At 38.8% G+C, this 27,488-nt stretch overlaps 1 protein-coding gene across 4 annotated transcripts; it reads left to right on the plus strand.

Annotated features, from left to right (window-relative positions):
• The first annotated feature begins 88 nt into the window (after positions 1–88).
• LOC104149583 (protein zyg-11 homolog B) lies at positions 89–25,577 on the plus strand. 4 transcript variants are annotated; one of them, XM_009683256.2, is made up of 15 exons: positions 89–176; positions 1,444–1,538; positions 8,688–8,853; positions 11,184–11,938; positions 14,607–14,747; positions 15,924–16,100; positions 17,420–17,484; positions 18,188–18,287; positions 18,372–18,422; positions 19,107–19,268; positions 19,379–19,426; positions 20,051–20,248; positions 20,340–20,392; positions 21,080–21,177; positions 23,515–25,577. In XM_009683256.2, exons 1-15 carry the CDS (start codon positions 107–109, stop codon positions 23,703–23,705), a joined length of 2,370 nt encoding a protein of 789 aa, XP_009681551.1. In that variant the 5' UTR covers positions 89–106; the 3' UTR covers positions 23,706–25,577. The 4 variants fall into 4 exon arrangements, with proteins under 4 accessions (XP_009681551.1, XP_068809263.1, XP_068809262.1 ...); XM_068953162.1 differs by lacking the exons at positions 89–176; positions 1,444–1,538 and adding an exon at positions 2,001–2,288; XM_068953161.1 differs by lacking the exons at positions 89–176; positions 1,444–1,538 and adding an exon at positions 2,269–2,440.
• The last annotated feature ends 1,911 nt before the right edge of the window (positions 25,578–27,488 follow it).

Genomic DNA, 27,488 nt, shown 5'->3' on the forward strand with positions numbered 1-27,488 from the left:
CGGTGCCCGCATGCTTTTTTGTCTTGGATTAACAGCTAAATAACGGTCAGCTCAATTTTAGATCAGCAATTCTTCCTTTTTCTTCCTTCAGCAAAAATTCTGACAGATGCTTTTGATGGGAATCCTCCCTCCTAGTATGTCTGAGTGCCAGGGATATCGAGAACGCCCAGAGATCGGTAAGCAATTGACAAAACATAACAAATTGTAGTTCTCTAGGTATGGCTGAATTTACAGCTCAAGCAAGATGTGATATTAGGATACTTACACAAAGTATGGCACACTTTCCAATTCCAGCATTTTTGAGCACAAACTGAACTTTCTGACTGTAGCAGCACATTAGAAATGGACATGACGAACGGCCTAGAGTTAAAATTAATTTTAAAGAATACTTGACAATATTTTGTCCCAAATGATTTCAGTAATATAACACAGAGTTGTCAAGTTTTGGGAATATACAGAACTCAGCTAAATCTTGTGCATAGGCTCCATAGGAAAAAAAAACAGATTGTCCATTAACAACCAGAGCGAACTGCCAGGACTACTGTAGGTCGGGCCGATGGCACCACCTGCTGGACATATTACCAAAGTCCAAATACACCAGCTGTTAAAATTATTGCTACATTATTTGCTTAAAACTTTCCAAACTTTTCAGTATTTGGGTTGAAGTTATCACACACTGGCCACAAATAACGAAAATCTTCTTTCAAAATGTATCAAGCGAAAGCACTAACATGTCTGTGAGAATGCAAATAAGAGAATATATATTGTTTGGCCCATGCTGACTGACACCTGAGAACTTTCTTGTCAAGTCCTCTTCTGCTCTGCAGAAGGGCTTTGGAAGATGACCATTTGCATAGGCGCAGTAGAAACTCTTGAGTTTGCTAGTACAAATCTCCAAAGAGATTGTTCTTGCTGGGATTTCGTCTTTGCCGTTTCTGATGCCGCTGTTGTGGCAGGACCAACTCGACAGAGCAAACTCTATCCTAGGACTGCAGCAGCACAGCAAGCTTCCCTTGCTACTGCACTTCTCGAGTACCGTGGGGAGGCCAAGCACTAGCACTGAGTAGGAAATTAGCCTGTGTCTTCAAAGCTTTCACTGTTTGAGCCCAGATAGGAGAAAGGAAGGTATTTCCTATCATAAATGCAGACAGAATGAGAGAAATAAAGTAAGGACAAGGGTATGTGGGGATACTCGGGTTGGAGGGAGGGAGTGAATTTGCAATTAAGTGTAGAAGAAAAGAGACTAGAAGCTCTGAAAGACATTAGCAAGTGGGAGAAACAGACAATGCACTAAGAATAAGAATACTACCTCTTTCTTTACTTATCTAAGATCATTTATGTTGCCATAATTATATAAGTCATTTCTTCTAACCAGGCTAGTTTTTTAAGCAGTTAAATTCAGAAACGTGGGGACTTTTGATTCTGTTCTTGTCTGATCCCAAGGACGTTGTTTATTTTCTCTGCCTCGACATCCCAATCTAAACCCCAATCTAAACAATGGGACTACAACTGACTGCTGTCAAGAAGTCATTGAACAGGTAAAATTGCGTTTGTAGAATATTTTTGTTTGTAGAACGTGTTGTCATAATCTAATGATAAAAACATAAATTAGTATCTTTTCCTTAATGATTATTTATGTGTTGGTTTGCAAACAAATGCTGTTCAGAGCTGCTGTACATGACAACAGCAACTCCATAAAAGGTTTAAACCATAACATCTTCGTAATTTCGTTTTGCCTGGACAGGGTAACGGTATCACTCTTTAGTTTGTATCCTGACACAAAAATAACTGTATTTCTCTTCATGTACTTCTGCAAGTGAGGCCTGAAATTATTTGGTATTGAAGTTCATGGCAAAGCTGCTCTCCTACTTGCAGGAAGCAAAACCTATGGTGTTATTCACTTTACTGTAAGAAACGAGTTTGTGCAGGAAACCAGTTTAGATATGCAGGCCGACCCGTGAGGATGACATCAGACTCCTGACGGTGAGAGAGGCTTCCCCACAGATAAGGGCTGCTATGTAAGTGCTTAACTCCTCAGCGGACGGAAGAGCATTTGCTCAAGGGGCAAACTCACCGGCAAATCTCATTTTTCCCTTTCGTCCTTGCTCGGCCACGGAGGCAACACGACGTCGAGGAAAAAGCGCTGACAGGGGCTGAGCGCAGGAGGCCGCCGCTCCCGCCTCACACCTGGCGGCAGGAGCCGACGCGCCCTCGCCTGACGCCGGCGCCCTTTAAGGGAGGCGGGCTCAGCGCCGCTTCCCGGCCGGCTCAGCCACATTCACTTCCAGGTCGGGGCGGCGGCGGCCGACGGCGGCGGGGGGGGGGGTAGGCAAAACGGGGGGTGGGAGGGGAAAAAAAAAAAAAAAAAAAAAAAAAAGGAGCCCCGCGCCGGGAGCCGGCTCGCTGGGCGTTCGCGTCCGGCACACGCCGCGCCGCCATGGTGAGTGCGGGCGGAGGGAGGCGGCGGCGGGGGGGAGCTGAGGCGATCCGCGGCGGGGGCGAGGGCGGCGGCGCTGTGGGGCGCGGGGCGTTGCGGGGGAAGGGAGAGGCGGGGGGGCAGGTGAGGCCGGCGCGAGGCGAGGCCGGGGCGCGCGCGCGCCTTCCCCTTCTTCCCCCCCCCCCCCACCTCGCCGCTGCCAACCGTTGAGGGGGGCGCGCGCGGACTCGGCCGCCCTCCGCGCTGCGCGACGGCTGCGGCCGCCGCTTATACACGCACAAGGGGCGGGCGGGGGGCGTAGCGCGGCGCGAAATCTCCACAGCGAGCGGGGGCTTCGCGCCCCTCAGCCCTTCCCTCTCCCCCCCCCCCCCCCCGGCGCCCTTCAGCCCCTGGGTGCGGGGAGAGCCGAGCCGTCGGCGCCACCGGCTGGGCCACGGGCCTGGCTGCCCTGCTGCAGCAGCCGGCGGGTAAAAACAGCCGTTTCTGCACGTTAAAGCCAGGCCTCGGAGCAGGGCGTATGGGTGCTGCTCTGCCCACTGCCCTGCGTGGGAGATGAGCGTGCAGGTTTGCTTGTAAAGCACTGGCAGGCGCTTCCTGGGTTGTCTGGTTTAATTCCCTTGTTATTACAGGTACTGTTTCATTTAATCCCTTAATAAACTTTTTTTTTCCCCCCTCCCCTGATCCTTGTCTTAAAGATGGTTCCCTCTTTGCCCCCGCTGAGGTAGGACTTGCCCGCCTGATGTTCAGGAGCTCTGTCCCGACTTCTGCGTTCGTGGCAAAATTTTAATTTTGGTTGGTCACTGTGCTGGCCTTGTGCTTTACCTTAACTGCCCTTCTCCTATAGCGTTTATTCACGACACCATGTTTATAGGGCGGCGTTCATATCTCCTCACACCTTTTGATCTGCTAGACACATAAGAAAAGCTGGTTTTGTCTCTTCTTCCCAACAGGCTTCCCCCCCCCCCCCCCCCGAGCGTTTTAGTAACTTGTGTTCAAATTGAAACCGTGCAAATATGTCTTGGGCATAAATAGTCCCATGAAATCTCCTAGTGCCTTGGAAATGACACTGATACTGCCTTATTTTTGCCTGATGCCTCTCCTGATACCTTCTTTGGCTACATTGCGTTGTTTTCCTGCTATTAAGTAAAGGATTCAGGTTCTGGTCTCCAGCAGTTTTTAATTGATGAGTGCCTGTCTGGAGGTCTGGATATCATCTTCAAATAGGTGGCCTTACATATAGCTCTATTTAATTTTTTGCACTAATAATTTTTGCACTTGTGATCCCTCCCAACTTTGCGTGCCTAGCAGCTTTCATCAGCGTGATCCCATTTGTTGTGCCAGAATAATTAATGAAAATATTAAATTTGATGAATTCGGCTCATAGTCTCTGCTCGAGTCTGGTAGTTAATAAATCACCTACTTTTGTTTCATTCTGCTTAACCTAAGCAGGATAATCGTAAAGCTTTCCGTATAGCGTCAATCACTGAACCATCTGTTTGTTTTTTGCTTGCCTTCCCCTTCCTTTATTAGGGCTCAGAAGAATTTTGTTCACCGTTACTTGAGTTGCTACTACTTCTTGATTATTTTAAGAATGTAAATAAAGCCTTAGGGCTGTGGGGAGGGGGGGAAAAAAGCAGTGAAAAACATAGAATGTCCAAAACCAATAACTAAGGTCTTGAATTGCCTCTTATTTTCTTGCCAACTTGCTGAGAGAAATAATTGCCACTATTTGAAAAGTCTCTTATCCTACATCCTTATCCCCTTTGAGCTTTCAAGGAAAAAAAGCCGATGGGCCTTGTAGAGTGTACAGAAACCTTGCACGTTCGGGTTTCTGTCATACCAAAATAAATGGATATAAAAATTGAGAGTAAGCCATAAAATTGTTCTGTTGAAGCTGAAATTGGTGTCTGTCTTCAAAGATTTTATATGAGTTGTTTGACAAAAAAACTGATCAAAAACTACCTATGGAAAAAAAGATTATTATTTTTTAATGAGTGAGACACAAAGCTAAAAGGAACTAAATCTTTCAGGGTGAGATGGTAGGATCACAACGCCTGTAGTAAAAAAGGCCTACACAGCAGTGGAATTTTTTTCCTGCAAAATTAGACTGCTGTTCCTGATGGAAAATGTCAGTTAAACCCATGTCTTTATTTATTTATTTGTTTATTTTAATTTTCCTCTCTTGCTGTTCTATAGGTGCGTGGTTGCATGATAATGCCTTGCAAAAGGAACAGTATTTTGTTTCGATACTTACGCTCATGGTAATGAGCGTAATATGTATAATGTAGGCATAATATTAGGTTTAGGATTCTCAAAATTATTCCAGGTACTTTAAGCTGTCCCTTTATCAGCTTTCTTTATATCTAGATTTTGAAATAAAGGGTAAAATATATTCTAGTAGTATTTAAAGTTGATATGAGAAGATTTTAAAAGAAAAGGTGGAGGATAGTGTTCTTTGTGAGAACCTTGCCAATGACATAGTGTATATATGCTCAGAAGCTGAACTGGATGACATCGTATTGACATCATATTGAAACAGGTATTGAATTTCAGTTTGCTACCTGTATTAGATTACTGTTAGATGCCAACAGCCATGCAGTTTCCCCCTCCCCTCCAGTTTACCTTAGTTTACCATGGACAAAGTGTTGTTTGTTTTTTTTTTTTAAATAGTTCATTGAAATAAGCCTTAAAAAGTCCATCTAAATGGACTTACTCTATTTTCTATTTCATTCCATTAATTAGTTGGTTTTAGATGTGTCATATTACTATTCTTAATGTAAGTTTTAGCAAATGAAGGTGTCAAGATCTGTATCATGCAATGCATAGTCTGTGGTTTCGTGACCTTTTTTTTTTTTTCTCGACTGCCTGCTGAATTAGTTTGATGAAATGAAAGAAACCCTGACAAAACGGCTATGACAAAAGTCAAATCTACGTAATAAAAGTTTTCCCAATATTTCTGAATTTAAAAAAAATCCTGAGCTATGGTTGACATGTTAAAGCATTGCATTTTAGAGTATTAGAAGCAGAAAGTGAAATGAACTGAAAACAATAGCCCAATTTGTTTTCAAATTGACATTCGGAAGCATAAGTAGTTTTAACAGAGATCTAAATGCTAAACTTGTGAGCATTTAAATACAAATAAAGACTCTTATTCTGAGATCTTTAGCTGGGTAATGTTCTTTTTTTAAATTAAAGGGGCACATGATGTACTACAGAAGAGGAATGCTGCTGGCTCACATAAGAGTTTTGCAGGATACATTCCAGCTGTTCTGTTTCGGTAGTGGACAACCTAGGAAATCATTTTCCTGATGCTTGTCAAGGGACTTTATTAGCTATGTATACAAATACTTGCCCTATCTGCTCAGGTTACCTAAGAGCCTTCATTAGTGGTGTTTCATCAGCCTTTTTTGCAAAAAGTTAAAGAAACTTTATAAACATCTCCATGTCTCCTACAAATGGAATAAGTGAAGTTAGTAAAAATTACGCATGGAAACAACAAGAGTATCACTGATTTCTGATAGTGGCCTGCATCTTTTTATTGTTATGGTGATGTCCTATGTGGACTTTTAAAGTGCTTATTCAATACTAAAATTAAAATAATAGATCCAAATTAGAGTTTGACCAGTTAGAAGTATTGATTGATGGCTTTCTGATTTATTTGTTAGCAGCCTATCTGCAAGGCCAAAAATTCTCATCAGAGTTTGCACACTGGTATGTGAAGTATTTTAGCTTTTCTGGCAGAAGTGATGGGACAGTGCCAGAAGAAATTAACAGAGCCAGTGTTGTGTTTCTGTCATATTTAAGCAGCAAATTCCGAGTACAGGAGCTAATGGGAGATGAGGATGTCTTTGGTTCAGCGGGAATGTTTCATAGGCTTTTGAGCAAGGGTTCTGATTTCTGTTTGAGTCAGCAGCTGTCATGCAGCTCCTGGGCCTGTGTATTAGTTTCAGGTTAAACAGAAATCTTTCTCCTTTCCTTTAAAAATGTCCTATTTTTGAGTAATTAGTTGGATTTCTCTTTAGAAGTATTTCAGGCATTTTTGTACCTTACAAAAGATGTTAAAGGTTCCAAATTCTCGCCCTTCCTTTCATATTGGCTTACGGTGTGAGGCAGTCAAAATTGCTGTTTTCAGCAAGTCACATCAGAAAAATAACTCTTATTTCTTCCACAATGTAATAATCAAGCTTTTTTTTTTTTTTTTTTTTTTTTTAAAGAGACTTAAAGCACTAAAGATCTCCTTTAAGCGCAGGAGATCTCTCTGAGACAAATATGCCTGTTTTCTTTTATAGATAGAAAAATCGAGTCAAAGGGGTTGGAAGTTGAGTGTCAAATGCTGCAGAAAGAGCTTACATTTGAATAATTTAGAGTTTCTAGTTCCCAGACCTGTACTTAAGTCTTCAGACTCTGTATTAAACTACAGTGTCTATGTTGACAATACATGAATCATTAAAGATAAGTGTCAAAGCTGTCTTTGACCTATTGTGATATCTCCCCATCTTCAAGTATATGCAGCTGATTTTAAAAGATGCAAGTTGTATTTTTCTTGAAATTTATTTTGTGTGACCTATTACATATTTCTGTATTTATCTGATGAACACACGAGGCAAATAAAACGACAGAAGAGAAGTCAGATGATCTAGAAAAGAAAGGTGAAGTTATCCAGAGCGTTCAGTCTAAAAGGCAAGCTACAATTTTACCTACAGATGAGATGTGGCAACAGTTGATGCTGTTATTTTCAAAATTATCAGAGGGAGTATGTACCAGTCACTTGGCCTTCTTTTGTGTAGTGCTGGGGATGATTCACAATGCTTGTGAGTCATTCTTTATGTTGATTAATTTGTGTGACTGAAAACAGGAGGCTATTATTAGGCACTGAATTACCAGATCCTTGGAGTTCTTCTTATTAAACGTACAATCTTAATCTCTGAAGGTATAGTTTAAGTTTATATTCTGCTTTGTCCTTTGTACCTGAGGTACTTCTGTGTATGATTTCCAGGTCCTTAGCATAAAAAGGAGAAAAAGGTATTTATGACCAGAAAGAAGACTGTAGTAATTGTTAATTCTTGCCGCACAGAGTTTGGCGCTAAAGTAGGTCTTTCTGAGTCTCCTTTTTTGATCTGAAGTTTTAGCTCGCCTTTTCAGTATCAAAATTTATTACATTTCTGCTGTAGTTCAGGAGTAGTTTTCTAATGTGGGTTGACTTAAATTAAAGATTAATCAAAGAAGTAACATTTGATTTTAAATAATGCTCTCATTTTTAATCCTATATTGCATTTGTATAATTTATTTTACAAAACAGGTTTTTACTTTAATAGACTAGTGTTGTAATTAGACCATGTTTATCTGCAAGCTGGATTGTTTTTATGCCATGTTTGGTATATATGTGTCTCCAACATACTTATTAAAAAGTTAAATACATGAACCACATACTTTTGAAATACGTATTTTACTTTGACATTTTTCTTGTTAAACCTTGATGGAAATTATAATTGAGCTAGATGGACAAAACCAGCATTTTTTTTTTTACTGTCAGTTTAGTGGACTGCAAATACATTTCAAAGCTAAAGTGATTTAGTTAAAAAAAAAAAAAACAGTAATTGATTAATTGTATTGTGAATTAAATAACTTGAGTACTCTTTTTTTTGAGTACTCTTAAGTACTCTTAACGATATTAAGTAACAAGCAGGCTTTTCAAGAGCACCTGAACTTACTATTACCTCCTATTTGTATCTTTGGATACCAGAATACTTAGAAAGCCTGATTCCATGCCTTCCACGTTTTTAAGAACAGTAGGTGCTGTCTTTTCCTGCTTATCACTTTACGGATATATGATTTTCTTCTATCGGTCTATCTTGTTTCATTAATTCCCAGTAGACTTCATAATTTCAACTTATCAGAAATTAGGAAAATACTTTTCTTCCTCTGTGAGTGCAAGCAGGACTTGCATCGTCTTGTACAACAGACAAGCTGGGCTGTGGCTCCAGGGGTGGTTGTGGGAGAGGACTGCCCATCGGTGTGGCCAGTCGTTTATCCTGTGACCTGAGGTACATTTGCTGGGTGCCTCCAAAGAGGGGCTTCCCTTTTTGTAAGGGGGACTTATCCTTTTGTACTATTTGCCTGTTCCAGTGAGAATCAGACTAACAAAAAATGATTTGCCTAAAAACAGCATAGTAGAGGAATGGGACATTCATGGAGAAAGACAATGATTTGAGTAAATCTCATTTGTTTCATTGTGCCTTGCACGTGACAGGAGGAAGCATCGCCTTATTCTTTGCTTGACATCTGTTTGAATTTCCTGACTGCCAACCTAGAGAAGTTTTGTACAGAAAGGCAAGATGGAACGCTCTGCCTACAGGAGCCGGGAATGTTTCCTCAAGAAGTGGCTGATCGATTGCTGCAGACGATGGCATTTCATGGTAAAAAAAAAAAAAAAAAAAAATCATTTGTGAATTATTAAGTATTAAGTAATATTTTACTGGAACGTGACACTGTAGTGCTGGTGTATTTTCTAGTAGAATCTGATATTGGAGCTGTTTAAACTATATTCCTTAATAGGGAATTTCTGTTACTCCAGCTTTGCCACAACTTCGGCTGAATGCTGCATAGCTATGTACAAAGCTCTGAATAGGAAGTTTTTTGCCTCATAGTTACAATTTTAATTTAATGTTCCATTAATTGAACGTTAGGTTTTTTTTCCTTTGATTCTTTTGGTCAATTTTGGTCAACAGTGCTCAAATAGCTACTAACTGATAGCAATGATTTCTCCTGCAGAACAATTAACTGAATTATGTTTTCTTAATTGTCAGTGTGTTTAGTGCTGTGTACAAGTTTGTCGGCAATCTTGGCACATTTGATGGAGTGGAATTATTTGCTGGAAAGCAGTCAGTTTCAAATCTGTTATAAAAAATGATGCAAACCACATCGTTATCTTTTTACGTTATAGGTGCTGGCTTATTGCATGTTTTATGTCAGTATGTATTTGAGTGGAGGGCTCCCATCCTGTCTGTCTGTTTTTGCTTTAAGCACACAAAGGAATATGTTAAGCTCACGTCAGTAAAGGCATCTTAGCATGAAAAGAAGGAATGCATAGATTAGGCTAGTCTGAAAAAAAAAAAAGTGGCAGAAGACCTATTTCTGGAGACATTATGTAGAGATGAGACATCAAAAAATCATTTAAAACAGACTAAGAACCCTACACCTGTAGGATGGATTTGACTAATAAATCACTGGAGTCTTGTTGTGCAAATAGTGGAGTTTTAGTTTTCTCTAGCTGTTTCCAGTCCCATATAGTCTGGGCAATGGTTCTAACAAAAAAACAAACAAACTCCAAAACCCCATCCATCTTCAGTATGTGTTACCTCTGATACTTAATTGTTTAGGGTAGTCCCAAGAAACCAGATTCAAGGAACAGAAACTTACTACCGATGCTAGTAGCGAAGAGGACAGTTCCAGCCGCAGAGAGGTCACAAATACTGTATCAGAGAAGGTGCAGCATGTAATAAAGTGCATGCCAGATAAACAGGGTGTGGCTAAAGTAGGCTAGTGACATAGCCTAACTTGATCCTCAAGTGAAAAGATAAGCAAAAACGTAGATGCCATTTGGTAATATTTTACCAAATTATTTATTGCACTTAATCTTTCTCTCCAGGTACCAGTTGTCTCGCCCCCTATTTTTACTTTCTCTGCAAAAGAGAAATGCCTCAGCTACCAGATGAGAAATGCCTAAACTGCTTGTTCTTTAGAAAGATCTGCAGACCTTAATATTAACTTGATATCCTCACAGAGGAAGTCTACCTAATGACTTAAATCCAGACAAACTGTAGTGATGGCAAAGGTTTTATTCAAATATATTGCATTTTCAGTTTCTTTTCTCAGTATGTTTATAGATAGGAGGTTCAAAACAGGAGTTTATAAACCTCTAGAGTGAAACTAGAAGGACGCTTTCTTCCTACTCCTCTTGTGTGCATGCTTATGCAGTCATGCCCTTCTCTTATGACTTTCTATAATGCAGCAATCACTTTACTGATATGATACAAATAAGAAATCCTCGTTTCCTATGCATTTTGGATAATCCTGTGCATAGAACTAAGCCTATTATTTCAGTAAAGATGTTGCCAGCATGCTGCAAGAAAGGACTGCATAGGCAGATTTTTTTTTCTTTGTCGTTGCTGTCTTTCTCTCCTTCCCACTCTCTTTCCTTGTCCTCCTCTTTCTTCTTTTTGAAACACTTTTGGGGTTTCTTTCTCACATTTAGCTTGTTTCTGAGCAACACTCCTACCTTCCTCATATAGGATATGTGAGAGAACTTCATTAGCTGAGCTTAGTGTATTGATCCTACTTGTGAGTTCAACCAAATGCTAAATTATTCAGATTAGTTAAAGCAAGATGGAAACTGTTCCTTGATCGTTGGTATTGTACTCTTTATCACATCTCTAACTAGTTACTGTGAGAAAATGCAGAAAATGCAGGCTGTAGTCTGAAAGGTTCTGAATCATGTCCACATTTCATTTATTGCACGTTCCATGTTCTGAGCCAAAGAGACATTGTTTATGTACTGCATTTTAATTTAATTTAGCTCCAACTTTAATTCCAATTTTTCAAACTTGGAATTTTCCAAAAGTGAGATCATAATCTTAAAAGCAGAATCTGAAATGTAAGATTTTGGAATCAGTGGCATAATGATTCAATATGCATTATTTTGCAATTAATTTTCCTTTTTAACACTTCTTACGCTCTTTTCCAATAGGGCTGCTGAATGACGGAACAGTGGGCATTTTCCGAGGCAACCAGATGCGTTTGAAACGAGCTTGTATCCGGAAAGCAAAAATCTCCGCTGTGGCTTTCCGGAAAGCATTCTGCCATCACAAGCTGGTAGAACTTGATGCTACTGGGGTGAATGCAGATATAACAATCACGGACATTATAAGTGGACTTGGCAGCAATAAATGGATCCAACAAAACCTTCAATGCCTTGTGCTGAACTCATTAACTCTTTCCTTGGAAGACCCCTATGAAAGGTGCTTCAGTCAGCTCTCCGGGCTTCGTGCATTGAGTATTACCAACGTTCTGTTCTACAATGAGGACTTGGCAGACGTTGCTTCCCTTCCTAGATTAGAAAGTCTGGATATATCAAACACCTCTGTCACTGACATAACTGCACTCCTTACCTGCAAAGACCATCTCAAATCTTTGACCATGCACCACCTGAAATGCTTGAAAATGACCACAACACAGATTTTGGATGTTATAAGAGAACTAAAATATCTAAATCATCTGGATATTTCAGATGATAAACAGTTCACATCAGACATAGCACTTCGTTTACTGGAACAGAAAGATATCTTGCCTAACCTCGTGTCTCTGGATATTTCTGGAAGAAAGCATGTTACGGATAAGGCTGTAGAAGCATTTATTCAGCAACGTCCAACAATGCAGTTCGTAGGACTGCTAGCTACGGATGCCGGCTACTCAGAATTCCTAACAGGAGAAGGAAACCTAAAGGTTAAGTGGGGGGATTAATTGTACTGGAAAACTAAAATGTGCAGGAAAAATAGGACGAGTCAATTGTAACAAATGTATGTGGGTGTTTCAGAAGGAAGCTATAGATTCATTTTTCATCTATTAATTGTAATTGCTGATTGTCTCTCAGACTGCTACTTATTTTTGGCACAGTATCTGCTAAATCTACATAATACTATTGTAAAAAAAGTCCATCTTCTGTGCCTTTGCAGTGAGTGTCAAGTCCTGATTTAAGATATCAGATCTAAGAAAGCTGAACTTTTTCTGGTCTGAAGTCATTTATTGGGATAATATTCTCTGGTTTTCATCATGGTCTCTAGCATAAGGCAGAAACTTGTAAGAGCCGATGGTGCAATTTGTGTAAACTTTGAGCACTTCATGCCTAACATAGTAAATTTACTAAAACTTAATAACTGAACTGCTGCTTTACTCCATCACCACTCCTATTTCCTAATTACAGTATTTCTACCCACCGTGAAAGGTCTTTTGGTGATGCATGTGTAAGAAGCAATTATTCAGGATGAAATAGTTCTTCTTGTGCAAATCCTAAACTACTTACTTGGCCCTTCAGGATGAGATGACTGCTGAAGTGCATTTATTTATCTTTTAGCACCAAGCAACAAGAAGTTGCTTGTCTGTCTTTAGAAGATGCATATAGTTATAGAACTGGAGAATGAGTCTGTCCTGTAGCCTGTATAAAGGGGCCAGCATTAAAGAAGAAAGGTGTTTTAGACATGTCGGTGTCAATGGTGTAGCATCCTTGACCAAGCTACTGACAGTTTTGTTTTCTACTGTGCCATGAGAATGACGGAAACTGCAGATGGAATGAGGAAGAGTTTGCACGACGTGGCTGTACTTCAGTCTGTCTCCTGTGCAAGCGGAGTTTTAAAATTTGATTTATAACATTTAGAATGCTCTGGTTATAGGCAAGTGAAATGACGCAGTTTTAACAATTTTGTCATAATGATCTTTTTTGCTTGGAACTTTTGACGATCGTTAACGTCCAGGTCTCCTGAGTACTTATGTAGTTGTCACAGCTGACAGCAGCATGTATGAATGTTGAAATGCTGTGTTGTAGAAAGCAGGCTCCCATTTAACATGACTGGTGTACAGCATCAGAAAATGACACCTCACATTTGATATAACATGATTCAATGTAATCCTTGCTCTTTAGAATATATGTTTCATGTGAGTGATTGTGATATGAAAAGATGGGAATGAAGAAGGTTCTAATAACATGAAAATCGTGATGGATTTTTAGCAGTGGAGTTAGCAAAGTGCAGTTCATATTCCTTTCCTCAGTGGCTTGGTTGTCAGGAAAAGACTGTAGGCAGGAATTGATTTTTGTGAGCTGAAGTTCATTAGTGACAATATTGAAATATTCAGCTGCTTAGTCTAGATACTACTAAAGAATAAACAGGACGCAGCAGGTGTGGAGACACTAGAAGTAAAATATTTATGTTGTAAAACAGTCCTGTATAACTGGATCATAGAAAATTCTTGAGAGAGTAAACATTTATAGGTTATATAACAGTTGAGGCGGACACGGTGATTTATCGTCATGAAGCTGAGTGTAAATTCTTCATGTAGTGTATAATTGGCTGTGGAACGTTTCCTTGCTCGGTAGATATGATTGCCCTGGTTTAATGAGGCGAGAACGTAAAGCCAATCCAAGATGGTATCAGTTCTTGGAAAACTGTAAAACATGCCTGATATTCCAGCAAGGTCTGAAAATTTTGGCCTATGTAATGCAAGATGCAAGGAACATGACATTTCAGTCTATGAACATTTGCTTTCCCTTATGTGACAGATTAAGTAGAACAAGTTCTGCATCCTTCTATAAGAACTTTTTAAAAACAGTGGCTGCAGCAATGATTCATTAAATAGTAGGACTGAGGAACAAACCATCTACAGGTACGCAACTTACAGTTATAAAGTAGATAAAACTCAGTTAGTGGAAAACACATCAGGTTGGGAAGTAGAAAAATCTGTAGCTAGTTTCCGATTTATTATTCTAAACTTAAGCACATATTAAGGCAGTCGCCCATAGCTTCTAATGTGCTCTTTACTACATTAGATCACTGTTTAATTTTTGCATGTATTTCAAGTCTAGTTTTAAGAACGCTCTTCTTCTGCAATGAGTATATGTTCTTTAAAGCAGGGCTGTAAAGCTATTGCTATTGATTTATCTTATAAGAAACTTGTTGTAGGCAAGGAATGGAAATATTGTCTATTGATGGAGGTAGAACGGAGTGCCAGTAAATTAGAGTTGAAATATATCATCCTCGTCAGTTTATCAGCTTCATTTGACAGAGCATTCAGTTAACAAATTGCTTTTAAGCATTTGGTGTGTCACGATCAATTTTTATTGGCTAGGAGTGCTACATTTACTTAGTCTCACAGTTCTGCTTAAAGACGTGATTGAATCCTAGTTTTGGCTTAAACAGACGGATGCTATCATCTTATGAAGAATGTTTGAAGATTATGTAGTTCTGGATTAATGTGGGCAGATTAATATAATCATTTGCCTCCTGAAGGATTTGGCTAAAATATTGCCACCTTTGACATTGCAGCTTTGCACTTACTAAGAGCAAAATTTTTAAAACGAAGTGATGACATTGTGAACTAAAGATTATTTCTCTGTTTGTAGGTGTCAGGAGAAGCAAATGAAACTCAGATTTCTGAAGCACTGAAGCGTTACAGTGAACGGGCCTTCTTTGTGAGAGAAGCACTCTTTCATTTGTTTAGTCTGACACATGTAATGGAAAAAACAAAGCCTGAAATTTTAAAGGTAAAATATATTTTTGATAAGACATTTGTAAATTGTTTCTTAAACTGAACTTAAGGAGGCCGTCTCAAAAAAGTGCTATCAATTATTGTATGAACTTTTACTTTTTTTTTTGTTGTGATTTTTAATCTTAAAACTTTAGTATTTGATAAAAATCAACAATGACTTTAGGAAGAGAGATGGAGAAGATGCCCTAGCAGTGTTTTATGTTAGGTTAAAGTATTCTGGGCTATTTAGTAGCATTGCAATTTTAATTTTTTTGGGTAACTTTGATATGATTTGAAATTGTCTGCACGTGCTGAATTATTTCTTTGGAACATATTTATACTGGGTCAAATTAAAGATTTGTCTAGCCTAATTTCCTGATATTTCTATTCATTGTCACTTTCTAGGATGGTAACAAGTGGAAAAAAAAATAGTGTTATATATTGGGCTAAACTAGTGACAATTCCTAGGAGCTTCCTTAGAAACCCATTCTAGATGTTGGCTTTACATTACTGAAACACTAGAAATGGTTTAATTTCTTCTTTGATCATAAAAAGAGGGATCAGAAGGACAGATTTTTTTTTTTTTTCCCCTTATGATCTTTTGAGTTGAACAAGTGACCTTTACTTGATCTTGCTTGATATTTTTGGCTTCAACCTCAAGAAGGAATTGATAATCAACAGGAAAAATATTTTCTTAGGTGAGGTTGCAATCAATATCCATAGCCAAAAACATAATTCAGGAAGGAATTGTGATACATATATACTAAACCAACAGCTTAGGATGTGATCTTAAATGTCTAGTCACCAAATAATAATCCAGTACATCACTTCCGTTACGCTGCAGAAAGCATATCTGACCTCATTCATCTCTGAAAGGGTATGGTGATATTACCCAGGTATGTAGAGCAAACTTTGGGTCTTCCTAAGAATCTCTTGCGTTCCGTGCGAATCTCCTTTGAGAGGTTGCTGCAACCGGTACAAAAGGACTCAGAGAAGTATCAGTTGTCTGCTTTGAATCACTGAGCAGAGGGAAATGTTCTTACTGAGAATTAAAATCACACCAGATGGATTTTTCACTTAAATAAAAGGCAGGCAGAAACTGGGTGTTGTGAGTCACTGTTGCAGCCTCAAGCAGCAGTGGATTGCTCTTGGGGTATGTGTAAGTAACGCGGGCAAAACTCTTGCATTTCAGCTTGTGGTTATTGGAATGAGAAATCACCCCCTGAACTTGCCTGTGCAGTTAGCAGCAAGTGCATGCGTCTTTAACCTAACCAAGCAAGACTTAGCAGCAGGCATGCCTGTACGACTTCTGGCTGATGTCACTCACTTGCTCCTGAAGGCCATGGAACACTTCCCAAATCATCAACAGGTAAAAGACTAAGTTTCTCTGTTTTCTGTAGGTTTCTCTGTTGTCTTGTGGGTCTTGGAAAAGATTTTTCCGCATCTCAATCTCAAGAGCGGCTGTGAACAAGTACACATGCATCTGTATTTGTGCAGGATTCGCATGGAATAATGCTTCCTTTTGTACTTTCTGCCTTATATGTTCCCATAATGTGGCTTTTTAAGAGGCCTCTTAATGAAATTAAAGTCATGAATGAATAGCAAATACTGTAGTCCGAGTCAGCCACTATTTTGAGGTAATCTTGCTGACAAGAGTGAATGCTTCCTTGGATGTGGCAAACACAAAAGCTAAAACAGAAGAGGGATGGAAACCAAGAGGTGATGCTATTGGATATCTAATGCAAACTGTGACTTTTGCCTTGACAGAACTATTATCCAGGCAGAATTAAGTAGAAATGCAAAGTGGTTACCTTGTCCTTTGTTGAAAACAAACAAAATATCTCTTCTAGTAGACTTTGGATATGTGGGTACAAATTATTTCCTTATGATTATCCAGAAGTTTTTGCTTGATAAAGAAGGATGAATGCATTGAAGGAAAAGTCAATGTGGAAATGTGGAAATCCTTTGAGAAGTCTCTAATCACTAAGCTAGTTTCTGAGCGATCAGCTGTGTGTTAGGAGTTGTTTGAGAGTTGCGTCATTGATCAAGCAACTGTTAACATTAATAACATAGAATGAGATGCTGCTGGCTTTTGGAAAAATCTCGTGTACTTGGACAGTCCTTGGATGAAATAGTGTGGTTTGGGCAAGTCTCACTATTGAAAACATCAAATTTTAAAGTGAATTGCTAAGAAGTAAATGAACCCTAGTTTGGTATCTTGCATAGGGCTTCTCTTCCATTCACGCCTATAGTTATGTCAACAGTTATAGATAACAATCCTAAGAAATATTTTGGTGAATTTCTGAAAGCGCTTTTTTTTTTTTTTTTTTTAACTTTCAACTTTCACATTTAAAATTTAATGGGCTTTGAGTATTCAGCTGGCTTTCCTTCTACTCTGTTTGGGATATAATTCTAAAGAAAATTGTGGCATTTTTAGAACTCCTTCACTCATGTTAGAGTTGCATAAATTTAAATACAAGAGGGAAAGTGAATCCCACTGTGAAAGGATTAATTTTACTCAAAAGTTGTTCTTTTTCCCCCTTTCTCAGACTGACCTTTTCCTTTCTTTTCTGACAAGTTATTTTCAGTACAGCTCATGATAGAAATGAAAATATATTTAATGATTCATAGAAAGAAAGCATTCTGAAATATGTGTGTGTCTGATGAAGTCATTTTCGTTTCTTACAGCTGCAAAAGAATTGCCTTCTTTCACTATGCAGTGACAGAATCCTTCAGGATGTTCCATTTAACAGGCAAGTTTTATATGTCAATTAAAATGAGTTGTAGCATCTGGAAATGGTTTTTTTTTCTATGGTGACTGCTTAGTCATGAAATAGGCTTATAACTTTCTTGGACTTTCAGAAGTGTGTGCCTACTCTGGAGGCTTGATGATCATTCACAAAGCTTGTTTCTGGACTCTTGTTTGCTCAGTTTAAATTATTCTAACATGCTGAACTTGTCTGGTCTATGGTATTGTTCGATCTGCAATTCACAATTATTTTGAATATAGATCTGAAAAAAATGCTTTGATATATAGGTATTTTGACTTCAGCTGGATAGGTCTACCACTGGTCAAGTGTAACAGAAATCAGGATTTCTTCAGGGGACTGTGGGATTGCTTTTGCAGAGATTTTTTTTACTTACATGTTTTGCCCAGAGGCTTTACAGTATGTTGTTCTGATGTTTCAGAAGATTGTTTGAAAGCTTTCTTCCTTCTTTAGAAGCTCCTGCACTTGGATACGTAACCTGGAGTTAGAGACCCTAAACAAACACCTCGGAGCCTACCGAGGCTCATGCAATACCTGTAGTTTTGCTGTGTATTTCTACCTTTTTGGTACAAGGTGTACTTCTAGTTTTTTGGCTTAATGCATTTATATCTAATGAGTTTTCTGTGTGCATTTTTCTCTTATTAAGACTTAGGAGATTTCTGAAAATTAACTTATTTTTAACTTTCAGGTTTGAAGCAGCCAAACTTGTTATGCAGTGGCTGTGTAATCATGAAGATCAAAACATGCAAAGGATGGCTGTAGCCATAATTTCCATTCTTGCTGCAAAGGTACAAAACTTAAATTTTTAAAAGATCAGGCAGTATTTCTAATGTCTGAAAAAAATTGCTGATGTGATTTTTATTTGTTCGTAGCTTTCAACAGAGCAAACAGCTCAACTTGGTGCAGAGCTCTTCATTGTTAGGGTAAGTTGGATACTTTCCTGACAGTCAAAAATACCAACCCTTTCCAGCTATTCGTGATAACAGTATTTCTAAAGATATAGAATAAAAGAAAGTGGATAGAATTCCTAGAACACGTTAATCTGTATTCTGTTTGAAAGTTTTTTTTGTGTTTTTTTTTTTTTTGAAACAGAAAAACCTAGAGAATTTATTAGAGATAATGTCAAATACAGTGACAGTGAGATATAATAGCATAGATGAAAAGAAGTCAAAGTGGAAAAATTTGTCACTATCAGAAACTAATCCAAAGTAAAATGGCAAGAAGTCTCTTGATTTGAAATTCATTGTATAAAACTAAAAATGATTAAAAATAGAATACTTGGAGTAAATTGTCAATGCTGGCAATATTCAAGTGATGTCGAGAATTCTGCAGATGGCTTTCTGCCATCTATAATAGCGCTGCAAATGTAATTATGGTGTAGACAAAGGAATTCCTTTAGCAGGCAACCATGTTTAAAGGGAGAAAAGAACGGATAGCTGTTTTGTTTTTGAATAGTTTGATCCTAAACACATAGGTATTAGTATATTCTGCCTATAAATGATCACTATGCATTACCCCAATCTGTCCAGAAGCAAACAGAGGAGCCGATACTTTTTTTTTTTTTAAATATGCACTCATAACTAGAATTTTTGGTTTATTTTTCCCAGCAACTTCTTCAAATAGTTAAACAAAAAACAAACCAGAATCTTGTAGATACTACCCTCAAGTTCACACTGAGCGCACTTTGGAACCTCACTGACGAATCTCCAACAACATGTCGGCACTTCATTGAAAATCAAGGGCTAGAACTTTTCATGAGAGTCTTGGAGGTATGAAGTATGGTTTTGGTTGTGGATTATCCAATTAGTTTTATAATTAATATTTTTTCAATAATAAGCATAAATGGTTACCTATGGTTTTTTTTTCTTTCTTTCCATAGTCTTTTCCATCTGAGTCATCCATCCAACAGAAAGTTCTTGGACTTCTGGTGAGATGAACAAAAAATATCTGAAATCTTATAGACTTTTAAAACTTGATGTGTCAATGTTAATCTGAAAACTTGCATAACACTTAAAAATTCTTCTTTAATCTTTATGGTGTGCGTTCTTCATAATTCACACTGTTTTGGACTGTTTTGCCAATTCTCCAAAAGCACTAATTATGTTGAAATGGATGGTTAGTGTGAACAAAAAGAGCTTTTAAGAAAGGGCAGTGAGTGAGGCTTCTAATGGGTGTAAACTTAAAAAATAGGTTGAAAGTCAATGGAATTCAGATTTGCACACTTTTGATATTTAATGAAATGAGAGAATGTTATAAATTAGAATTAGTATTTGAGAATGTTATAAATTAGCCTTTAAATTAGTAGAATCTCTGTACTAATGATCTTAAACTATTTATGAGAAAATCTTTTTATTTTGAGGCAAATTCCTGCAGTAAACTGGAAAGGTTTTCAAAGGCAAAAGTAGTATTTTGGTATATAGTTGTCACCTGGATGTACAAAGATCTCATCTCACGTTTAAATTCACCACATAGTTCAAGTTCATATATTCATCTCCTTTGAATGGTATTACTTTTGTTGATATGTTCTTAATTCTTTTTTTTCCCCTCACAGAATAACATAGCTGAAGTTAAAGAACTCCACTCGGAGTTAATGTGGAAAGACTTTATAGACCATATCAGCAAATTATTGCACAGTGTTGAGGTGGAAGTCAGCTACTTTGCAGCAGGGATTATTGCTCATTTGATATCTCGAGGAGAGCAGGCCTGGACACTAAGTCGCAGCCAGAGGACCTCTCTTCTTGAACAACTGGTACAGAAAAGACAGTGCACTTTATCATACTGTATTTTATAATTTTCTATTTGTATTTAACACTGAGTGTTCTTGGTTCTATATTTTGCAGCATTCTGCCATTTTGAATTGGCCAACTCCGGAATGTGAGATGGTGGCTTACAGGTAACTATTGTCTTCGTTTAGAGTTTGGAAAGTACGGTAGAAGTGAACTACATTTAAAAGCTTGTTCCTGAAGCAGAGTAAGCCACATGCCAGACGTGGTTTTGTCTGGTAGAAGATAACTGGCCCAAAAGAAACCAACTCAGAAGACCTATTAGCTCGAAATATACAGCCTATTGGGTTTCCCTCTGGGACAAAAGAAAGGTAGAGTCAGCTAGGGACTCCTGTAAGAGATAAATGTAATGTTCTTCTCCCTGCTTTTCTATTATGGTATTCAGCTGCCTATCTAAAAGACTATAAGCAACGACTAACCGATAAAGTTGTATTGGCTAGCACTAGGTTACCACTGTCTGTCCTAGAAAAAGAGACTTGAGGCCAAAAAGTGCAATTAGATGATTACTATCCATCTAATCCTTATCACTTAGACTGTTTATTCCTAAGGAGTAGGAGGAGGCATCCAAGTGCTATGGTAGAAGCATACCATGTATTTGTTCTGCACGTTTTTGGTAGTAACTTTCTTAAGTATTAGAAGCCAGTCACATCCTGCATCTAAAATGCTGATTTATGAAATGTTGAAGAGCTAGACAGAACATGTTCTCTGAGTAATGACATTCTAGTAGCAAAGTGAGTTGCTGATCATCTCTCACTCGCTCGCGCTCTCTCTCTTATTTTATTTTATTTTTGTTATAGGTCTTTCAATCCTTTTTTTCCTCTACTTGGCTGTTTCATGACACCTGGTGTCCAGTTATGGGCAGTGTGGGCCATGCAGCATGTCTGCAGCAAAAATCGTATGTATTAAGGCAAAGTGGTGTTTATTCGTGTTTCGTAGCATAAAATTCACTAGCATGAACTGGGAAAAATGGGAATTCACATGGTATTCCTTGAACGGTTGTTTTTATTCAGACGTGAACAATAATAAGAGTAATAGGCAACACAAATTTATGTTTAAATTAAAGAACAAGGATTGCAGCAGGTAGCCATCTCTTACAATTAGAACAGAAATTTTAGGTAATCCTGGCCTCTAATCGCCCTTCTGTAGTAACTTGCTGTGACATGAAGGTCAGTTTCTTAATCTATTTTCCCCATCTGCAAAAGGAGAACACCAACATCTTGTTTGTAAAATGCTTTGAGAGCATGTGATGAAATGTCTAAGTGCTAGGGAAGGAAATAAATCCCCTGAGCATACCTGAATGTAAAACGGGGCAATGTTTCATGGCTTTTAATGCTTTTTTCTTTTTTTCCTCCCTTTGTGAATTTGATATACATACCTGTATTCACATAAATTTCTACCATATATAATGCAGCTTTCCTCCAAAGTATTAAAGATGTTCTCTGTGCCAGTGTTTAATCCTCCTAACAGCAGTAACTCTATCCCTGTTTATCTTGGGGCTGAACAGTCCCATAAATCACTACTTCTACAGTGGAAATATATCTGTTCAGGATCAAACAGTAACATGGTGTAATAGGTAACTGCATATAAAGTACAATTTTTCTACGCTGTGGTTGTTTGTAAGCTCATAACGGTAATTCTTTTGAGGCTTCGTTCCCAGGGTACGTTGTCCAGAGATCTGTGAGGATTATTCCTGTATTAAAGTAGAAGTGTTCTGATAAAGCTGTTTTCCTGACCGGACTCTAGATAACAGTTTTTGGTTAAGACCCTGTAATTCCGTGTTAATAAAATTAAAGCAAGCCTTCTCCTCCGCGTTGTACCTCAGACCTGTCAACTCGCTACAGTCCTATATGTTCTGTTTATTTTTAGTGTTTATTTTTATGCTGTCGTAACCTCTGAGCTTTCAGCATGCCACAGAGGTTTGTGTTGACAGTAACTGCACTGTAGAATGGGAGGCAGGGAATCCTTGGGTGAGATATTCCTAATTTGAGATCAAAACAGTGGTTCTCTTATTCCTGAAGTTTAGTTCTGATTAGAGGTGCTGCCAGAACCTCCCTGAGAAAGCTGCAGAGAAACCAAATGCTAAGTAGCAAATGTAATAACCTACTCTGAGGGAAAGTATCTTTAATTCTGAAATATGATGATTAATTTGGGGAAAAATGCTAAGTTGTTGATGTTTGGAACCAAGGAGGCTTTTTACCCTGGAAAGGGGAGGCATTTTATTTTGCCTTCCTCTCTTTAGATGAGGATAAAAAAGAAAGAGTGATGAATGGGACTGATTTTGTTTGTTTGTTTCTTTCTTTCTTTCTCTGCTTGCCATTTTGCTATACCACATCCAGCTTGTTAAGCTAACTTAGATATTAGTAGCACTGCAGCACATGTGATCCCTAATGAAACATTTTATGTCAGCATTTAAATTGTTAACTCTAGTGTTGTGTCACTGAGTTGAATGATGATATTGGGCACATCTGAAGTAACGCTCCGTGAATTGCATTACAGTCATTCTGACTTTTTTTAAACTTCTGAAGCTGATATGATATGTTACGTATATGGCTCTGTTTGTGGCTTGTCGCTGCATATACTAACAGTGGAGCTGATATAGACGCACTTCCAGCTTTTTTAAATCAATAAGAAAAGGGGAAAGAAAAGTATAATTTTATTGCTGAAAAGGCATTCATAGCAACTTAATACTAGTTACAGGTCAGCATCAGTAGTAGTTGGCAAACCGCTTTCTAAGGAACTCGACGAATCTGTACAAATGATGCAGTGTATCTGATACCACTTTTTGATAACTGTTCCATATTGAAGTTTTTTGGAAAAGGTTATGTTTTTACCTAGGTACTTAAAGATACTATAATACTTCTGATTTCCTTAGTGCCCGTTTCTGAAAGTGAAATGTATGCACCCTTAAAACGTATATAGAGGAGGGAGAGAGAGAGGGAGAGAATACTGTGCATATTCCAAGGCACCTTGCAATCAAGTTCAAAGACAGATTTGGAAACTGAACAAAGACAATCAGAGGTCGGGTATTTGTAACCACAGAAACGGCTCTGTTGTTCCACTGTTGCTCATTAAAGTACGAATGCAGTTCTGTAGACACTTCAGGAAGCATCCTAAATGCTGACTGGTCTAGGAGATGAAAGTGGATTTGAGTAAGTGTTTACAGTATCTGTTACTTCAACACCAGATTCTTTTTCAAAATTCACTTTTTTTTTTTTTTAAAATCTCTTTACAGCTGCCAGGTACTGCAACATGTTAATTGAAGAAGGTGGTTTGCAGCACTTATACAACATCAAAGAAAATGTCCAGACTGATCCACATGTACAGCGAATTGCAATTGCCATCCTAGATAGTTTGGAAAAACATATTATGCGTCATGGGAGACCACCTCCATGTAGAAAACAGCAACAAAATAAACCAAACTGAAAGCTGCAGGTATAAGAGTGTAAAGTATTGTCTCTGTAATAATCCTTTATGGTGTGTGTGTACTTGGAGTAACTTGTAATATAGTGGTCACCATTAAAGTGATTTGCCGATAATTGTGGTATCCAGAGCCATGTATGGTAACCTATGGTGAACGTCAACTTTAATGGCAACCGCATATGCAACTTGTAAAAGGAACTATGGTCACTGCTTGAGCTGGTCATACCTGTAGGATTATTGCTGGCTACAAAAAGATGGGACTTGTACAGATCAGTATGCACATCTGGAAAAAAGACTTCTAGGAATATCTTGTTTTGTGATTTCTGGGACAGAAAGTTATTTCATCCCTATGATTGCTGTTTATAAAAACTGTTTACCAGTTTGGTGTTTGAATAGAGCTGTTTGTGATTGTGAGATTCAACACTTACAGATTAAAACAAAAGCGCATGCATGCAAGTTACAATGAGACTTGTAACTAAGGCGACCAAAATGTCCCATTGCCTCGTAACCTTTCTGAACACGAATGGGATCTTCAATTTCCTTTTCCTTTTGCCTGCAAGCTGTGTTCTTCTGATTTCCTCACTGCTAAAACAATGTCTTTTTGCAGCTCAGCTCTCTTGAGTGCTCTCTACTTCATAAGTAAGGTCGGGATCAGCACTGCATCAGGGAAAGGGGAAGCTTGCTAGAGCAAAGCAATAGCAACAGGATTAAAAGGAGACATAATACTAAAAGGATGAACTAAGCTTGCAATTTTAAGCTTGATGACTATAAATCTCTCTTTGTTTGTTTGTTTGAGTACTTTTGGTTGTGTGTGGGATTTTTCTTTTGCTTTTAGAAGACTGGTAGGGGAAGGAGAAGGCTCATCAGAGCAAAATACTGACCTGTCCCCATTGTGATGGGGGATTGCATGACTTGATTGGAGGCCCAGGATATTTGGTCACCTTATTTATGAGAGACTAATGATTGCTTTGTTGTTTTCTGTAAATATTCTGTCAGTATTGTGCAGTGAATTATATTTTCAAGAGATCACAGTGTATTTTCAAGATATCACCTAGTGTTTTGTGTAAACCCTGTGTCAATTGCATTGTTTTGTGGAGTGTGAAATCTTACATAGAGATGCTAATTGTAACAACTTACTACTTTCTCTGATTCTGGTGGGTTTCAAATGATGTGTTGAATGAAAAATATTGCACAGTATACAGATGCCTGATAAAATACAAGTAATGGAAGCAAGCTACGCACCAGTTCAAATTTGCTTTTATTTCAAGCATTATTTCTGTTTATCTGGTTAATCTCAATATTTCCATGGCAACTGACTGATCTTCACAGACTCTTCTGTAACTGTACTGGTAATTCGGTTTAAAAAAGGGAATACTTCTGTTTGGTAGCGTACGGGCAGGGATGGTTTTTTCAGGATGAGACTATTTTACTATTTTTAACTCCTCCCCTTCTTCCCATCCTCCCTTTCCTCCCACCAGAGCTCTCATCCTTCAAATAAAAACATCACCTCTAACCTTTAATCTTGTGTATTTCAGCAACTTCAAAAGGGAATGCATCAGTAATTTCATCAATATTGTGTGACTGTTTTTTGTACTGAAGTATAATTTGGCTAGCATCATTTCCCTGTGCATATCTGGCTACATGCAGTTTTCTTGATTCATAAAGAAGTGAAACAGGCTGAAGCTTTCAGTCATGACACTTCTTTGGAAGTGGCCTGCAAGCCTTTCCCACTACCTTTCTGGGATGTGTCCACTATGGGACTTGTGCTATGAAATTTCCACTGCATGAAATGGAAATACAAGCTGTCAAAATTGGTGTTAATGGAATATAAATCAATCGGTACCACAAGATTTTAAAATAAATAAGACAACTCTCTTTACAGTAATGTTTTTTTTTCCTGATAACAGGAGAACTTGCTGAAGTATATTAACTAAAACTCTGAAAATCTACCACTGCATGCAGCACAAAGCGAGTGTGACAGTAGCATCAATCTAGATGGAGAAGATACCGCTTCATGAAATTCTTCAGCAAGCAAGCACAGAGATTGTAAATTTGGTTTTTTTTTTTTTTCATACCCTTCTTGTTTTGTTCCCATGTACTCTGGGCCAACAGACAGCGAGCAGAATTCTTTTAAGCTGAAAAGTATGAACGGGGCTACAAGGTGCACATGTAGTGAGATAACACAGTTTACTCACGTCTGCCGTTACAGTAGTCCCTGCCAGGGTAGAACGCTTGTGGAAGCAGTTTTAAAACTCTGTATTTGGTATTTCTCTAGCTGCATTTGTCATCTTTTTATGAAGGCCAAAGATCTTACATGTCTCTGCTTTACCTCTGCAGCCTTTTATATAAGAAACTTCTTGTAAATGCATAAACTGCTGAAGTTACTCCAACTGCCTTATCTTACTTGCAGTTGAATTAACTCGGTGGACTAGTGTACTTGGCTTTCGCCTAAAGGCTTAACACGGTATGAAGTGACTGCCCATTCCAGTGTGGTTAAGTTATATTTCATAAGCATCTTTTGATAACCTAGTTCATTTACTAAAAATGCATTTCTCCAGCTCTGGTGCTTCACTTGCTGTATGGGTGCAGGCCTGCAAAGGAAGGGACGGTACCACCTAAGCCTGCAGTGCTGGGGAAAGAGCTTCTAATACAGAGAAAATAACTTCAGCTTCTAGTCAGGCTCCAAAGGGAAATGCTTGCTGGGAAGAGAAGGTTCCATATTTGTTGAAATGTTTGAAAATGTGCACAGGTGCTGAGAGGTGGCACGTATTTCTGCAAAGGATGGAAGTGGGACTGCCCCAGCAGCTGCAGCCAGGGTTGGTCAGATAGACAGCGGCCGGGGTGGGGGCTGCAGTCGGGCCAGCAGCTTCGTTCTGATCTGTTGCACTTTTGCTCCAGAAAAGTGGATCTGGACTGCACCGTTTCTCCCCGCTCTCACCAGTAGAGCAGTGCTGCTACCGCCTGCCAGGGTGGCCATGGTGCTGGTGGGGGAGAAGGAGGGTGGGGGCTGTGGCTGTGGGACGCTGCCCCGGACTGGTTTTTTTGGTTCCCAGTGGAAAGCAGGGTCGTTCTGGCTGCCTGCAGATCAGTCCCTGTGCCCCAGGGATAATGCACGATCCTGAAACAGCAGGCGAGTCTGAGCCAGAGGCCACGTATGCACGTGTGGGCACACATGTTTTGTGAGTTGTCAGCTGCTGACACCAAACGGATGTAAGTTTAGTTGACTGGAGCGATGATTCTGTTTTCCTCTGTTCGTAACAATCATAGGGATGAAAGACCACTGCTCTGCTAATTCTGCTTGTTCTGTCGGACAGATTACCTGGCAGAGTAACAGCGGACTGTCTTAGAAAGGTTTTATCTCTTGGTAAATCATGAGATAGGTTTCTCTTCCTAGCACTCTTTTCCTATTCACGTTGAGATGTAGCATGTTTGTAGGTCCAGTCCTTGCTCTCTGAGGCCTGGTTCTTAGAAGGTTGTCCTCTGAATGACTCTTATAATACTTTTAGCTACTGGGATAAATTCCCATCAAGGATGGGAACAATTAAAGCATATTATTAACACTAAGCTGACCTAGTGTTTAGTAATCCTTTTTAGCTTTTTGATTTTTCAAATGTGCATATGACAAGTCAAAGCTTATCCTTACACTTTACTTGACATCTGTTTGAGAGCCTTGACTGCTGACTTGCAGAAGTTTTGTAGTGAGAGGTGGAACGCTTTCCTTGAAAGACTTTTCTTTCCCCATGGGGAACCTTCATTGCCCATCAAGTAGCTGACTGATTACTTCAG

Source organism: Struthio camelus, chromosome 8, assembly GCF_040807025.1.
Source record: "Struthio camelus isolate bStrCam1 chromosome 8, bStrCam1.hap1, whole genome shotgun sequence".
NCBI lineage: Eukaryota > Metazoa > Chordata > Aves > Struthioniformes > Struthionidae > Struthio > Struthio camelus.